At 42.0% G+C, this 17,819-nt stretch overlaps 1 protein-coding gene across 4 annotated transcripts in view; it reads left to right on the forward strand.

Annotated features, from left to right (window-relative positions):
• Positions 1-17,819, forward strand: part of MYO1B (myosin IB) — a 195,752-nt gene that overhangs the window by 124,379 nt on the left and 53,554 nt on the right. For all 4 annotated transcript variants that reach the window (XM_075934204.2, XM_075934205.2, XM_075934206.2 and 1 more), the window contains exons 8-13: positions 6,684-6,782; positions 7,183-7,286; positions 8,266-8,413; positions 9,686-9,804; positions 16,013-16,099; positions 16,422-16,487. In XM_075934204.2, the coding sequence (XP_075790319.2) occupies positions 6,684-6,782; positions 7,183-7,286; positions 8,266-8,413; positions 9,686-9,804; positions 16,013-16,099; positions 16,422-16,487 (623 nt within the window). The remainder of the gene's footprint in view (positions 1-6,683; positions 6,783-7,182; positions 7,287-8,265; positions 8,414-9,685; positions 9,805-16,012; positions 16,100-16,421; positions 16,488-17,819) is intronic.

Here is a 17,819-nt window from a genome sequence, read left to right on the forward strand (position 1 = left end):
TGAATAAAGAACCTTTGACTGTTGGTTTTAATTTCCTTTGCAGTATTCAACTCTGCTTAGCTTTTAGCAGTTCTCACTTTGTACTTCTGGTAGCTTTCCTTGATGATCTATGTCTTCCATTTTTTTTTAGGCTTTCTGCTTTCTTTTAATAATCTCTTTGGAATTCTTGTTCCTCCAATTAGGTTTGCAATTCTTTCTTCCAGTTCTTTTCCCCTTGTTTGGAAAACTGGCAACAGATAGTTCCTGCAACTTTTATTTAAAGTAATTGCGAGTCTTCTTCACATTCTGATCCTTGAGTTCTTTAGTCCAGTTGCTTCCCTAATTAAGTCTTATGGGTTTTTTTTAAGTTTCCCCTTTTGATAGCAAAGGTTCCAAGTTGCAGATCTAATTTTATTTATCTTTCCACTTAGTTTAAATTGAATTAACTCATACTCTCTTGAACCAAGATTGCGTTCTACAACCTGTATTTCTATGAGGTCCTCCCCATTTACCAATATTGAATATAAAATGGCATCACCTCTTGATCATTCGGTGACTATTTAGTGAAGAAATGTCAGTTCTCATGTGCAGGAATGTTTAGGCCCTAGTGCTGCTAATAGTACTTGTCCTCCAATCTGTATCTTGGAAATAAGCCTCCCATAATCACTTAATTCCCAGTATATTTAGTTAATTAAAATATTAAAGAAGTATCTGTCCGTATCCATATTGTTTCCTGTGGATCTGTATCTGATCCCAAGCACTGTTCTAATGGAACCTCTGTTTTCTTTCTATTCCAAAGTAATCTTGACCCAAACCTATTCCGTTTTATGCATTCCTTCACTTACAATTTCTTTACAGTCTACCTTGTCATAAATACACAATGCTGCTACTCCACCTTTGTTGATTTTTGACCTTCCTGAATAGCACATACCCTTTAACATCTGAATTCCTATCATGAATAGTATTCCACCATGTTTCCATTATCCATTTAATCCCTGGTTTTATTTCCTGCACCAGTAATTCTAGTTCCTCCATTTTGTTACCCAGCTTCCTTGCATTGGAGTACAGACATATTAGTTGTTTCTGCTTGGTTTCACCCAGATTCCTTGCCTGATTAGGTACAATGTTACCTGCCCGACTGTTACTATCTGGTAGCTTTGGCACTGTCTTTACTTGTGGTGTTTGGTCTCCTACCCTCCTTTGTCCATTGGTGCATCTCTTTTACTTGATTTTCCTCTTGCTGAACATCAGAATAATATATGCAGATTACATTTGCATCTCCCAACAGTCTCCCCCAGATTGCTAGTTTAAATCTATTTTAACCAATCGTACCAGCATCCATCCCAGAAGTATATTTTGGTCCCTACTCAGTTGGGGTGTGTCTAGACTACATGCCTCCGCCGACGGAGGCATGTAGATTAGACAGATCGGCAGAGGGAAATGAAGCCGCGATTAAAATAATCGCGGCTTCATTTAAATTTAAATGGCTGCCCCGCTCTGCCGATCAGCTGTTTGTCGGCAGATCGGGGCAGTTTGGACGCGCCGCGTCGACAAAGAAGCCTTTCTTGATTGGCACAGGTAAACCTGGTTTCACAAAGCATACCTGTGCCGATCAAGAAAGGCTTCTTTGTCGACGCGGCGCGTCCAGACTGCCCCGATCTGCCGACAAACAGCTGATCGGCAGAGCGGGGCAGCCATTTAAATTTAAATGAAGCCGCGATTATTTTAATCGCGGCTTCATTTTCCCTCTGCCGATCTGTCTAATCTACATGCCTCCGTCGACGGAGGCATGTAGTTTAGACGTACCCCTGGAGTCAATCTCATGAAAACTTGTCGAACGTGCCAAAGTCCTCTTGATAGTACCTTCTCTCTCCTTCTCTAGGGATGGGTAGAATCCCACTGAAGATCACTAGCCTTTATTTCTTATGTGACTTCCCCACCCCTGCCATAGGTTGAGAAACCTAAGGCCAGATGGCTGGATGTGTGGCCCTGTATTCGGCCCCTAAGGCTGGGGGCTCCCCCCACCATTGGGGAGTCCGTGATGGCACTTAAGCCCCCCCTCCCTGACACCTCCCTATAGGGCTGGAACACTCAAAATCTACTGGGCCCCCATGGCACTGATGTGTGAGGGGAATGTGGGAGTCTTTTTCTGTTGGGGGCCACATCAGTGAGGATTTTGTGTGCGCGCAGCCCCCAAACTATTTTCTGTGGGTTAGCGGCTCCCAACCCAAAAAAGGTTCCCTACCCCTGTGGTATAGTCTTCCTGAGGCTTCCCAGCAAGAATCTAGAAGTACAGTTCATTCCCCTGTGAAGGAACATGTGTATTTAGATGGTCAGTCTTTTCATGAAACAAACCAAAGCTATCACTTATTATTTCTCAGTTTAAAAGTATGCCAAAAAAATCTGTGTTAAAAGGGTTCATAGGATGGACTGCTGTTACTTCTTAGGAACAGGTGTAGTCACTTTTCAAATTACTGTTTTCATATACAGTTGCACTTGTAATTACATGATCAACTTGAAAATACATGCCCCCAATTGTCTCCTATTCCAGAGTAGTTTATAAATCTTAAAAATTCACACTTGAGTACAGGCAGTCCCCGACTTACGCGGATCCGACTTGTGTCGGATCCGCAGTTACGAACGGGGCTGCCCCAGAGTACACGGACTGTGGGACCTCGCGGTCCTGCCCCCCGTGTACTCTGGGGCTTTCTCTGCGTCTCCCTGGTCTGCAGACCAGGAAGATGCAGAGCAAAGCCGCGGAGGGGCTCGGGCAGCCCAGGGGCGCCTGGGCTGCTCGAGCCCCCCCCACCCGCTCCCCCCGCGGCTTTGCAAAGCCGAGGGGAAGCCGGCAGCGGAGCCCCGTGGCTGTCCCGCTGCCGGCATCCTCAGAGGCTTTGCTCCCTGTCTCCCTGGTCTGCCACGGAGGACCCAGGCGGCGGGACCGCGGTGCGTCTCGGTCCGCCGCCCGTGTCTTCCTGGTCTGCTGGAGTGGGGGGGGGGCGCAGCTAGTACGCCCCCCCCCCCCCAGCAGACTAGGCTTTTCTCCGGACGCCTGTGGCAGAGCAGCTGGGGTGCTGCCGGCTGGTCCCGCAGCACCGCTCTGGGCGCTACTGGTCCAACCCAGCAGCACCCCAGCTGCTCTGGTCCTGAAACTGACCAGCAGCGGCTGAATCAGGACGCCTGGGGCAGAGCAGATGGGGTGCTACTGGGTTGGTCCAGTAGTTCCGAGGAGCGGCGCCCCAGCTGCTCTGCCCCAGGCGTCCTGATTTAGCTGCTGCTGAAACTGACCAGCGCTGACTACAGGAAGCCCGAGGCAGAGTTGCTCTGCCCCAGGCTTCCTGGAATCAGCTGCTGATCAGTTTCAGCAGCAGCTGACTTGGGGACGCCTGGGGTTCTTAAGTTGATTCTGTATGTAAGTCAGAACTGGCGGTCAGTTTCAGCAGCGGCTGAATCTGGACGCCAGTTCCGACTTACATACAGATTCAACTTAAGAACAAACCTACAGTCCCTATCTTGTACGTAACCCGGGGACTGCCTGTAATGTATTTAGAAAACAGCCCTGAGATGGTAGCTACAATTTTGGCAGTAATTTTTCTGATGAGTCACAGAAATTGTTCGTATTCTTTGTGTTCCATTTAAAAGAAAATAAGCTTAGAGACTGGAAAAATACATGTATTGTTATGCTAGACAACTGCAAAATGTCACAGTTACTAAGTAACATATATTTCTGCCTGATTTTAAAAAGATGGTGGTAGAGCAAATTGCCTGCTGAATGCTTTCACTCTTACCATGATGGTGGCTTTCTCCAACAGATCCTCACCCTGATTTAGTGATACATTAGAAAATAACTATACATATAGTAGATATAATGCCTGGTTTAGAAAAGCATTTTTAATCTGCAAGGATGTACTTCACAATCCAAATGACGGTTTATGACTATAATTAAGAATAAAATCTTATTTTTACATCCTTCAGAAACAATATGGAAGAAAGCTGTGAGTAAACATAGTAACTTTTAGGTTAGAAAACAAAAGGGTATATGTAATTGTGTATATTTACTGAAGAATTAGCAGAAAAGCAATGAACTCTAGTTATATTTTTATGGTCACTGTTGTGGAATTTCTATTGGCCAAGACAATGTTACTGGATTTCTTATGAGTAGATATTTCTTTTTAAATTCTTGTTTTAAAAATCTGAAGGTTTTCTAACGTCATTGTTAGACACATATTTTTTTATTCTTGTTTCTACAGTCATTTTTTGATTCTAGGAAATATGTAGCTTTAAAATTTTTCTAAAATAAGAAAAAGGCTTGAAAGTCTGTTGGCTAAAAAGTTTAAAAAAATCAACACACACCACTTACTATGTGGTGTAAACAGATTTTATCTCCTTTTGAAAGCTTGTACGTTGTGGCTGACTGTAGATACCACCAATAAGTCTCGTGTTTAGGGCTTATTTCACTTGGGGAACATAGTTCCAAATATAGGGTTAACATTAGCAGGCCCTGTTGAAGAGCCATTATTCTGTTCTCTCATGGATGAGAAGGGAACCAAACAGGGAAAATATGGTATGTCAGGAAGCTGCATGTTTTTCTGTAAAAATTATCTGCTGTTTGTTGATTGAAACCTGTCTTGTGACTTGGCCTAGATAGCCAAGGAGAGCCCCTCTGTGTGAAAATGAAGGGACTACAAATTACAGTAAAACTCCAATTGTCTGGCTTCCAGTGGTCTGGCACTCCTGATAGTCCAGCACCAAATGGAACCCAGAAGTGCTCCGGCCAGCCAGACAATTGGACCAGCTGTGAGCCCCATGGGCGCTCATGGCTGGTAAAGGGAAGGGGAGAAGAGAGGAAGGGGATTATACTCCTGTGATGGGTCTGCCGGGACCCGCACTGTGTCCGGCCAGAGGGTGGCAAACTCTCTGCCGTTTTGCAGGAAGGCGGGGAAGCCCGGCACAGCTGCCAAGAGTTTTCGGGAAGGGAGCTGGCTCCCCACCCCCCAGAGAGCAGTAGTTATCACCGAGCAGTGGGGTAAAGGGCGCCCCTGCAGGACCAACCTGGCAACACCCCAGCTGCTCTGTTCCGCCGCTTGTCCGCTGCTCGTCAGTTTCAGCAGCAGCGGACTTGGGGAAGCAGTGGAGCAGAGCAGCTGGAGTGCTGCCGGGTTGGTCCCGCAGCGTTGCCCTTCAACCCCCTGCTCGGCGATAACTATTGCAGTTGGGGGGGGGGGCGTGTTGGGGAGCCCGCTCCCCTTCCGGAAACTCTGGGTGGCTGTGCAGGGCTTCCTCCGCCTTTCTGCAAAATGGCGGAGGGTTCACCCCTCGCCGCATCGTTCCCCGCCCACCCCCCGGATGCAGTGTGGGTCCCGGCAGACCCGTCACAGTCCCCCGCCGGAGTACCTCCCAATACTCCAGCATATCGGACAATCCGGCACCACCTAGGTCCCAGTACCAGCCTCCCGCCCTCAGAGCCCTCCAGTGGCAGTCCTCCACCCCTTAGAGCGTGCGCCCCCCCTTCACCCCCCGCAGCCCAGCCTACTGTTTCCAAAGTCCCACTGCACTCAACTCCCTCCCCCAGCCCAGCCCAGCCCAGCCGATCCCAGCCAGGCTGCACTTCTGAACCTGGCCAGCTGGGGCTCTCTGGTCCAGCTATATCCATGATCCTGTCGGACCACAGATGTTGCTGGACCAGAGAGTCCCAGATTTTAGAGATTTAACCTGTAATTGCTTTTTTTGGGGGGGAGGGGTGTCTTTGCTGCCTGATTGCATACTTCTGGTTCCGAATGAGGTGTGTAGTTGACGAACTAGAGTTATGAGAAGCAGAATTATGAACCAAAGTTTTGCTGCACTTTGCATCCCTGAATAGCAATTGTTTCTTACAAGATTTTGCAAAGCTACTTTTTTGCTGAATATGCTGATGTAATACAGCCCACGTTAGGAAATAGTGAAGACAAACGATAGGATTATTAGATTATAAAATGCATTTTTTGATTACAAATAGACTGAAATAATCCAAACTGAGTCCCCAAGACCTCAGCATTTAGTTAAATTCTCCTTTACCGTGGACTTCAGCCTTAAAAATGCTGTGCTTGCTGTAAGTTTTGCCCACTGCTGTCCAGGTCAGTGTGGTGCTTCCGCAGCGTCAATCTTCCAAGAAGTGAAGATATGGCCTGAGTCCTACTTGAAAATTTTTTCTTTGTTGCTTCCACCTTCTAAACACTTTTAAAGCTCTATTGCCGTGTAAGAATCCCCCCCCCCCCCCCCCCACCTTATTTTTTGTTGTTCTTCCAGTCTTTTATTGGATTTTCTCTCTAGGCTTTTTCACCTGATGCTGCTTATGCCTGTGAATATAGGGCCAGTTTTTAAAAGATCTTTAGGTACCTCCTGGGGTTTTCAAAAGTACCTAGAATCTAAAGCTCATTGATTTCAATGAGTTTTATTAGGCACATCAATATCATTTAAAAACCTGTCCCATCATGACTATTTAGTATGGCTGAAACATCTACAAATCATCAGTTTATGTAGGTTGACTTGGGCAGATAATGAACAAAATTCTTTGCCAATAACTTAGTGAAGGAACATCACAGCTTGTTTAATTCCATAAAATTATTTAATCAACTCTGGTGTTAATAGGAAACAGTTTAAAAAATCTTGTTTAATAGAGAGAAAAGGGGGTAGAAAAAATTGACTGCTATTATTTTTGTCTTTAGATCTATTAGAGAAGTCCCGTGTTGTTAAACAGCCAAGGGGTGAAAGAAATTTTCATATCTTCTATCAGCTATTATCTGGTGCATCAGAAGACCTGCTTAGTAAGTGTTGCGCCTCTGCTGTATATCAGATGTGATGCCTGTTTTTTGTTTTCCTAATAAAACCATCTCAACCAATATTTTCATTTTTGTGTTCTGTGTGAAGAAAGGTATCTTTTCTTAACTTACTATTTATTATTTAACATTAGTAGTAGTAGTAAGTAAATATTTACACTGTGGTAATCAAAGTCATGGGCAGAATTGGGGACTTTTTTGTACTGGATGTTGTATGAACACAGTAAAGAGACCTCCCTTTCTCTAAAGGGTTTTCAATTTAAAGATCACCGAGTCAGTTTAATGTTGACTCTTTGTTAATACCAGTTATTCATAATACTGGCCGTAGGGGTGAAAGAGAGCCACTAACAAAGATACCTGATGATCTTATTTTTGTTCAATTGATTAGACACACTTAAACTTGAACGGGATTTCAGCAGATATAACTACCTGAGTTTGGACTCTGCCCGAGTAAACGGAGTGGATGATGCAGTAAACTTCAGAACAGTTAGGGTAAGATACAGCTCTGTTTGGGTTAATCCAAGACACACACATCAAAATTTCAAGTCCTTATTCCTGCAACTCTGTACTAGAGGGCATCCACCTCTGCTGTCATTTTTAGGACTGGGGCCTTAATGTTATGCACACTTTTCTTACAGACTTGCAGTACACCATGAGTTTGAGATGTAACATTTGTTAACCAATGTCATGATAGAACAGTTTGGTTTTGTATCTCTGTACTTATTAAGAAAAGTTTGAACTCTGGTGATGCTTTTCTCCTATTCTGTTGTTACATTTAAATAATTTCTTCAAAAATCTCAGCATTCTCAAATTTGGTATGAGTCTGCAATTACTCTAATTGAAGTATAGGCAGTTGGAGGAAAAAAATCTTTTTAAAAACATTGATTACTTCAGTGTTCTGGTACGAACACTACAGATTGTAATTCAGTTGGCATAAATGTTTAAACTAAATCCTCACAAACCTCACTTATTATTTTGTGATATAATTATCTAAACCTAGTCATTTTTTCATATTTGCATATCATAATATGTACAGTAAAACTCCAGTTGTTCGGCATCCAGTGGTCCGGCACTCCCGATAGTCTGGCACCAACTGGAACCCGGAAGTGCTCTGGCCAGCCAGACAATTGGAGCTGCTCTGCCCCCGGATTCCCCAAGTCCAACGCTGGCCAGTTCTAGCAGCGGCAAACTTGGGGAAGCCGGGGGCAGAGCAGCTGGAGTGCTGCCCACGGTGCGCAGTCTCCCCCTTCCCCCCCAGGCCCTTAATAGCCCCCTTCTGGTACTCCAGCATATCCAATAATCCGGCACCCCTTGGGTCCCAAAGGTGCCAGATGATTGGAATTTTACTGTATATGTATTTGGAAAATATTTGTATTCTGTGCTGATGTATATAAATGATGGAATTTAATCAAATATAAATATGTTTGATTAAAAATTTACATCTTTATCAAGGTTTATTTCCCTTTTCCAGAATGCCATGCAGATAGTTGGCTTTATGGAACATGAAACACAGTCCATCTTGGAGATTGTAGCAGCAGTTCTAAAACTGGGAAACATTGAATTCAAACCTGAATCTCGAGTAAATGGTTTAGATGAAAGTAAAATCAAAGATAAAAATGGTAAGATGACAATGGGCTTATGAAAAAAGTAATATTTGATTAGTTAATTGCAAACTCTGTAGCTTGTAAATACAAGATTTATTTTTACTCTTATATCTGGATTAAGGTACATTACTTCCTTTTTTATTCTGAACATCATCTCTAAGGAGATTTAGTTAAAATCTCTCATATTTAGTGGTTCGGTTAAAATTTTACTTACAAAAATGTTTTTTTCATTAGCTTTTTTTTTTAAATTAGGGTTTTAGTCTTTCCATTTTATGAAAGCTTTCTTCTAAAATATTAAATGGAAGCAATTGCTTTATGAACTGATGTACTATGTTGTACCACAGTAATTATGCAGTTTAATATTTTTTGGTTTTGTACTGCCAAGGTGTAATTTAAGTCACTTGAAAGGACTTCATTTGTTGTCTTTGGTACAGTTTGAAAATGTGGTGTTTTTGTTTTGTGTGTTTGAAAGTTCTGTTTCAGGAAAAAAGTTTCCACAGAAGATGGGAAAAGAATGACGACTTATTGCAATAGAACGAAATGGAAAATGCTTTCACATTTCAAAAGGATTTTTATGGAATATTTTTTCTATTATTGTTTTCAGCCAACTTTAGAAGGGGTAGAGTGGTAAAACCCAAGGTATAACTATGGGTGGATCTGGGTGGGCTTTGGCCCTCTCAATATCCAGGCCCACCAGCCCCCAGCCTGACTCTGCTCCTGCCAGGGAACAGAGGCTAGCCCCTCTCAAGGGCGTTGGGCTCTTGTTCTGCTCCGCTTGCATGACACTGCTGTCAGGAAGGGGAGTCAGAGACATTCAGGGCAAGCCTCGGCTCCCAGTCTTGCTCTGCAGCTGGAGCACAGGGCAGGCAAAGCAGCACACTGGGAAAAGCAGGACAAGCCCCCTCAGGAGGAATGGGGTAAGCCCTGAACACCTGGCAGAGGAGGCAGAGTGAGGGGGGAGGTGCACATTTTTGTGGGGGGGTCCCCATTTTTACAGCCCCCCCCCCGGCCACCGCATCTATTTCTCCCCCCAATCCCAGAGGCTGGCAGGGGCGGGGAGTTGGCCCCATCGCTCATACTCCACCCTCATTGCAATCCGCCCATCTGACCCATCCACTTGTTACCTATGCCACTGGGTAACAATCAACCAAAACTTTCCACTTCTTCAAAGTTAAAGATAATAATTAGCTTTTTGTTTGATATAGTGTTTTCTAAGTTTAGCCAGTACAAATTACAGTGATATGAAAGTGAATTATAGTTACACTCTCTTGTTTTTTGCTGTCATAGAGCTTAAAGAAATTTGTGAGTTGACGGGGATCGATCAGTCAGTGTTGGAAAGAGCCTTTAGCTTCCGAACAGTTGAAGCCAAACAAGAAAAGGTCTCTACAACCCTAAATGTGGCTCAGGTAAAGGCAGGTTCTTACTGATTTTTCTGTAAGATATATATAAAAGCAGTTTTCTTTTTCAGAAGGATTGTGGCACTCTCTTTTTTTGGAGGGGGGGGCACATATAAGAAGGGCCTGAAAGTGTTGTTTTATTCTGATTTTACATCAGATATATCATAAATGTAATTTCTGGATTGCTTCTTTTGGATCTGAGGATGTACATAAGAACAGCCATCCTGGGTCAGACCAAAGGTCCATCTAGCCCAGTATCCTGTCTTTCAACAGTGGGTAAAGCCAGAAGCCACAGAGGGAGTGTCAGACCAAGTAATCATCATGTGATCTCTCTCCTGTCATCCATTTCCAGCCTCTGTCAAACAGAGGCTAGGGACACCATTCCTACACATCCTGGCTAATAGCCATTGATGGACCTAACCTCCATGAATTTATCTAGTTCTTTTTGAACCCTATTAAAGTCCTGGTCTTCACAACATCCTCTGGCAAGGAGTTCCACAGGTTGACTGTGTGCTGCATGAAGAAAAATTTCCTTTCGTTTGTTTTAAACCTGCTACCTTTAATTTCATTTGGTGACTAGTTCTTTTGTTATGGGAACACGTAAATAATTTTTCATTATTCACTTTTTCCACATCAGTCATGATTTTATAGACCTCTATTATATCCCTCCTCAGTCTCCTCTTTTCTAAGCTTGAAAAGTCCCAGTCTTTTTAATCTCTTCATGTGGGACCCATTCCAAACCCCTAATCATTTTTGCTGCCCTTTTCTGAATTCTTTCCAATGCCAATATATCTTTTTTGAGATGAGGTGACCACATCTGTACATAGAATTCAAGGTGTGGACATACCTAGGTTTTATATAGAGGTAATAAAATGTTCTCTGTCTTATTCTCTATCATTTTTTTAATGATTCCTAACATTGTTTGCTTTTTTGACTGCTGCTGCATATTGAGTGGATGTTTTCAGAGAACTAAACACAATGACTCTAAAATCTCTCTTGAGTAGTTATAGCTAAATTATTCCCCTTGTATTGTATGTATGGTTGGGATTATTTTTTCCAATGTACATTACTTTACATTTATTTCATTTGTCATTTTGTTGCCCAATCACTCAGTTTGGTGAAATCTTTTTGAAGCTCTTCACAGTTTGCTTTGGTCTTAACTATCTTGAGCAGTTTAATATTATCTGCAAATTTCGCCACCTCACTGTTTATCCCTTTCTCCAGATCATTTATAAAAAGGTTGAAAAGGATCAGTCCCATTATGGACTCTTGGGTGACACCATTAGTTACCTCTCTGTATTCTGAAAACTTGCCATTTATTCCTACCCTTTGTTTCCTGTCTTTTAACCAATTATCAGTCCATGAAAGGATCTTTCCCTCTTACCCCATGACAATTTATTTTACTTAAGATCATTTGGTGAAGGACCTTGTTAAAGGATTTGTGGACATCTAATTACACTATATCCACTTGATCCCCCTTGTCCACATGTTTGTTGACCCCCTCAAAGAACTCTGATTTAGTAAGGTATGATTTCCCTCTAAAGAAACCATGTTGACTTTTTCCCCCAACAAACTATGTTCATCTACATGTCTGACAATTTTATTCTTTACTATAGTTTCAACTAATTTGCTTGGTACTGATGTTAGACATATCGGTCTGTAATTGCCAGGATCACCTCCCAAGCCCTTTTAAAATATTGACGTCACATTTTCTGTCTTCCATTTATTAGGTACAGAAGGTGATTTAAAGGATAGGTTACAAACCACAGTTGATAGTTCCACAATTTCACATTTGAGTGCTTTCTAGGGATGTTAAATTTCAGTTAGTTGATAGGACGCCTCTGCCTTTGAAGTGTAGCAACATTACTAGAGCTGTTGCTACACTTGGGCTGTTGGTACACTTCAAAGGTGAAAGCACTGTGGGGAAGATGGGGCCAGCGGGGCCATAGTCCCCATGGTGTTTCGAAGCGGCAGTGCTCTGTGGAGCCTGGGATCAGCTGGGAACTCCCCCGCTGATGTCAGGCTGCATACAGCATTTCAAAGCAGCAGCACCACAGGGAGTCTGGGATCAGCTGGGGGCTTCTCCGCTGACTCCGGGCTCCGTGCAGTGCTGCCACTTTGAAACACTGCAGGAGCCTGGTGTCAGGCTGCACGTAGCATTTCAGAGTGTCAGCGCCCCCATAGAGCCTGGGATCAGCTGGGGACTCCCCATCTGACCCTGGGCTCCACACGGTGTTGCCGCTTTGAAACGCTGTGTGCAGTTTGGAGACACCCCAGCTGGCTCTGGGCTGCACGTGGTGTTTCAAAGCAGCAGCACTGTGTGGAACCCGGGGTCTGGCCCCAAGCTCAACGTGGTGCTGCTGTTTTGAAGTGCCCCTTCCTCTCTGCCCCACCCCACTGCCTCTTTGTCATAGAGGCAGCAAGTGGGGGGAAGTGACTAGTCTACTAGCCTGTCGACTATCCGATAAGCATTTGCTTACCAGATAGTTGACTAGTCGTTCACATCCCTAGTTCTTTCAGAACTCTTAGGTGAATGCCATCTGGTCCCAGTGACTTGTTACTGTTAAGTTTATCAGTTTGTTCCAAAACCTCCTCTAATGACACCGCAATCTGAGACAATTCCTCAGATTTGTCACCTAAAAAGAATGGCTCAGTTTTGAGAATCTCCCTAACATCTTCAGTAGTGAAGTCCAAAGCAAAGAATTCATTTATTTTCTCCGCAATGACTTTATCGTCTTTGAGTGTTCCTTTAGCATCTCGATCATCCAGAGGCCCCACTGGTTTTTTTAGCAGGCTTCCTGCTTCTGATGTACTTAAAAAACATTTTGCTATTATTTTGTGAGTTTTTGGCTAGCTGCTTTTCAAACTCCCTTTTGGTTTTTCTTATATTTTTACACTTAATTTGTGAGAATTTATACCCCTTTCTATTTTCCTCACTAGGATTTCACTTCCTTCCACTTTTTAAAATGCTTTTTTATATATGTATGTAAATTGTTGTCTCTTGAAAATAATGTATAATATCTCTTATTTTCTCCACAATGTTGTTCGGTCATTGAAGTTGAATGGTGCTATTAAAACAAACAAATTAATGATTTTAGACAGTCTGATAAAAATTGCTTCCCCTCTCAACTTTTTAGCTTTAATTCTCTTGGCTCTTGTAACTTTACTAGATCATTAATTCTTGACCTAGGTTTCTCTGTCACTTAGTTGCTTTTGAAATTTTACTCTTAACCAGAAAACAAATTATTTTATGTTACATACTATAAGCAAAATTCTTTAAGGTGAAATTATTTTAAATGCATGCTTTCTGCATAGCTACAAAATAAGGTACTATTCATAAAGCACATCTAAATGAAACATTTCACAGCAAAATTTACCCCTGTTCTCCTTTTCTTTCCTTCAACACACTTTTTGAATGTTCAAACACACTTCATTTTGCTTTTAGATGAGTCATACCCTCAAGAAAAGGGTATAGGAAATTTTTCCTACATCTTGTGCAAAAATGTGGTAAACTTAAAATATCCTGCTGTGGCAGACCATCCTTCATTTTGAACAGCCCATTTGGTTTCATAGGATTGATGTGCTCTGGGCTGTTCTAACATTTTTTCAGATAAAATGAATAAATTCAACTTTCCTTATTGTTACTTTTTCCTGAATTTCCACAACCCTCTTCTTTCCTTCTCCTTCTAATGATATTAGTGGCAAGCCAGCCTGGAGGTTTGTATGTGAACAATATAAGCTATTTTTAGGAAGAGGAAAGACTGTCTGTTTGAATGTGCCACTCCTCATTCTTTGTTTATTTTAATCCAAGGTTCTTGCTTTTTCACCATAACCTTCAGTCCTTCCCCTCCCACAAATCTTAAGTGTTTTGTAAAATCACTTATACTTTTTCAGTTACTTACCTACTAGCTTATTCCATATGCTTATTGCCTTGTTTTGGAGTAGTTCTATTTACAGCCTCCATTTACTCCTTATTTTACATTATCTACCTTTAGAAGCTCAAACAAGTCTCTGTGGGCGTGGACATGGAAGGCTGGGAGGGTGATTTTTAAAAGATATAAAGATAACTTTTTGAATCTTATTTCAAAATCTTCTGCAAAGTCAGCTTTCTTCTTCTAGTAGAATACACTGAACTCCCTAACTTGTTTTCAGAACTTAGATTCAGCAGATCTGGTATGGTCTTTGTTGCCTGATGCTTCACCCTTCCGAAGGCTCTAGTATGCTCGTGGTGGTTCTGTCTGTTTTAGCTCTCAGTATTCTAGACAAGGTCTCACTATCATTTTACAGTGACCATCTCATTTCCTTGTAGTTTTTGTCTGCTAATACAATTGTCATTTTCCTGTCTTGTGTTTTATTGCTACTCATCAGGGAGTTAATGGTTGCAATGTCTTATAAAAAAAAAAAGCCAAACCCTGCTGATTATTGTGCTAGACAGTCTGTTTTTAGCAATACATGTATTTTCCAATTTTGACCTGAGAATTTATCTTAGTCACTTAAGTAATTAAAATTCGGATTTCATCACTCAATTTTCCCCATTTTTTTATGATCAAGGCTGCTTGATGATATGCATTTTTGCTACTCCACTAGAAACTTAACTCATGAAGCCCTGAAAAGTGATCTGAGCAGAGAACATAAGTAGGAACTTGTGAGAAACAGACAGGAGAAGTGAGATGGCAAAATGTTCAATAAACAATAATGCATTAGGGTTTTTTTAATACAAACTGAAGCCTGCTTTTCATTCCTCTCCTATCCTTTTACTGCCTTTGTCCATTGCTCTGCGTTCCTTATTGCCTCCTCTTTCCCTCTGCCATTCCATATTTGTTTTCCTATTTATCTCAATTCTTCTTATTGTTTTTTCAGCATATATTAGTGTGAGGGCTGGCACGTTCCCCACTAATAACCAGTAATAACCAGATTCATGTTTCCTAGGAGCCCAGTGAGAAACCCACTGGGAAGAGATACATATTGTAGAGTTGCTTTATCAAAGTCAGAAATGTGAAGTTTTATTTCACCTGCTGTTTTTCTGGTCTTCTTAGGCATCTCTTACATATGTGACTATTCTATGCAATACCATTAAACACAGGCTCCAGTTCTTTGTTCCTGCAGTGGAGTAAGAGTGGGGGGAGAAAGGGGCATGTAGGGAAAGATGACTACAAACCAGCTTTGCTCCTCTTGAGTTCTTGGTTCTGTTGGGCCTAAGTAAAGTAGCCCTAAGGCACCTCTAGCTACAAGCTCTCTGGAAATATTTACACTGTAGTGTAAACCCAGGGTCTCAGCTCAGCTCCAGACTAACACTTCCATTTACACACACACCATGAGGACCCTGTGGTCCCAGTATGCCATTCGGCTCAAGACCCCATTTGAGCCTATATCAAGCCAGGCCTCGGATACTACTTAAGCCTTATTCCTTTGCAGTGTAGATATGACCCTACTGTACTTGTGCTCTGGGGCTCTGCTGAAAGAATCCCACAATTCCACAGGCCGATTTTCAGCCTGTCGAGAGGACAAGGAAGCTTTCCCACGTAGCACTACAAAGAACGAGCTAGAGCAGCCACATTTTAGGTGGACACTGGGAACCCTGTAAATATGGTGGTTAGACTAAGGCCCACAAGTGTAGAAGCTAGCGTCCCAGGTTGGGATCCAGGGTTCAACTATTCCTAACCTACACATGAGTGTCGACTCTCAATGCCTAGGTTAACAAGACGAGGGTCTGCTAGGCCTGGGCTTATATTGCAGTGTAGGTATGCCCTACAGGAACATCTGTGCTATGTTAAAAACCTTGTGGAACCCAGTCTGAGCCTGCAGTCATCTGACTTGGCCTCGTGAGGCTCAGGCTGCAGGTCTACAAACTGCAATGTAGACATCCTGGCAGTGTAGACATGCTGGGCTCTGAGACTCTTCATTATTGTGGGCTCTCAGAGCCTAGGCTTCAGCCTGAGCCTAAATGTCTACACTGCAGTTTCATATCTCAGCAGCTTGAGCCAGGTCATTTGACTTCAGCCCACTGTGGTAGTGCTGTGGATCTCTTACTGCAGTAAAGACCTGTCCACGTGGAGCTGTTCCCGCAGCCTTACTCTCACCAGGCAGCGTTCTGACATTGAGCACGTTTCTTAGAAGCATTTCCACCCTTTTATAGCACTTTTAAACCTCTGCAATAGCAGACATGATTCAGAAGTAGCCCAATATTTCTAACGTGTTTTCTCTTTCTTTTGACTAGGCATATTATGCCCGTGATGCGCTGGCTAAGAATCTGTACAGCAGGCTGTTTTCCTGGCTTGTTACCAGAATCAATGAGAGCATTAAGGTAATATTCTTACGTGCCCATAAGGAAATCAATTAAAAAAAAATTAAGTGAAGGGGGACAGAAAAACTATTCTCGTCTGTTTTACTTTCTTCTTATGCACCGGTGCAATTTGCAGGACTGCCAATACTAGAGGTGAATATTTGTATTCAGATAAATCTCTTTACTTGTTTTTGTTAAACTTATGGAAATATTTATATTAACCATTTTTGGAAAACCGAACCCAACTTCTTAGCCTAAACAACTTGCATATCAGGTGCATTTAATGTGTCTTGACGGCAAATACTAAATGTGCAGAACGATAACTCAGTCTTTTTCTTAAAAGGCACAAACAAAAGTCAGAAAGAAGGTAATGGGAGTCCTGGACATCTATGGCTTTGAAATTTTTGAGGTAAGTGCTTTAGAATATGCATTTCCATAAAAAAATCTTTACAGCTATTCCTAAAACTAAATCTAGTTCATATGTGTGTAATCATAATTTCTCTTTCTGTAAATGAAGTCTAGTGCATATTTCTAAGTATACGCGATAAATGTAAACTGGAGTTAGATTGTATTCTTAGTATGCTTTGCATTTATAATACAGATTCATGAATGCCAAATTGCATATGTTGTGCTGATAGAGAGAGTACCACTTAAAAGTAAATATTTACTGTGATACTATTCTGTACATAGTAAATATTGTGGTATGTCCATGCTGTTATATAAAATTTGCCTCTAGTGAAGGTACTACTCTTTACGGCCTTGAGGTTTATTGTAGATATCTGTGAACAAGATTAGAAATACTGGTTTATGGTGCTTTTGGGTTGGTCAACTGCTGGATAATTCAGCTTTTATGGTATATGCTTCATTTCAGCTATATAAAGAATCAGAGCAGTCTTAACAGTTTTACAGAAATAAGAGAGAAAGAGAGAGAGCTAATATTTGATTCAGATTTTTACTCAACAAGATAGTTAATTCCCTGATCATATGAAGAAACTTATGAAAATGAATGGTATGGGACCGATCTGGAAATAACTCTTGACTAACAGAGCTATTTGGAGATGATGGTAGTTACTTTCCTTTAGAAAGTTACATAATAGGATGTTAGTGTTATTAGCAGAAATGTGCACTTGATTAAGCGTAGGTGAGTTTAAAAAAACTGGCTAAATAAATCTGAGTTTGTGGGGTGGTTGTGGATTGTTAAATTGAATGCCAGGAAACAAGATATTTATTAAAGCAAGTTGATATTTAAAAAATAAAGCCATAATAATAAGTAGTTAGATATAAGGACAAAATTGGAAGCAAAATGGAGGACTAAATGCTTTCCCCTCTCACATGTATATTGAACTATACTATAATTGAAAGAATGCTCAAAATAGTAAATTTTAAAATGGAGCAAGTTTGTTCATTTAGGCTGTGTCTATAGTGGTGCAGTCTTGCGCCGGAGCTATGCAAAGGAGGCTCAGCATGGAATATCGCCGAGCCTCATTTGCATAACTAATGAGCCGCCATTTTTGCGGAAGAGGCTCTTGCGCAACACGTCGCTGTCTACACTTCCCCTTCTTGCGCAAGAAAAACCCTCTTGCGCAAAGCCGTTGTGCAAAGCTGTTATGCCTGAAAATAATCAGCATAACAGCTTTGCACAAGAGGGTTTTTCTTGCGCAAGAAGGGGAAGTGTAGACAGCGACGTGTTGCGCAAGAGCCTCTTCCGCAAAAATGGCGGCTCATTAGTTATGCAAATGAG

Source organism: Pelodiscus sinensis, chromosome 7, assembly GCF_052426305.1.
Source record: "Pelodiscus sinensis isolate ZL-2025 chromosome 7, ASM5242630v1, whole genome shotgun sequence".
Taxonomy (NCBI): domain Eukaryota; kingdom Metazoa; phylum Chordata; order Testudines; family Trionychidae; genus Pelodiscus; species Pelodiscus sinensis.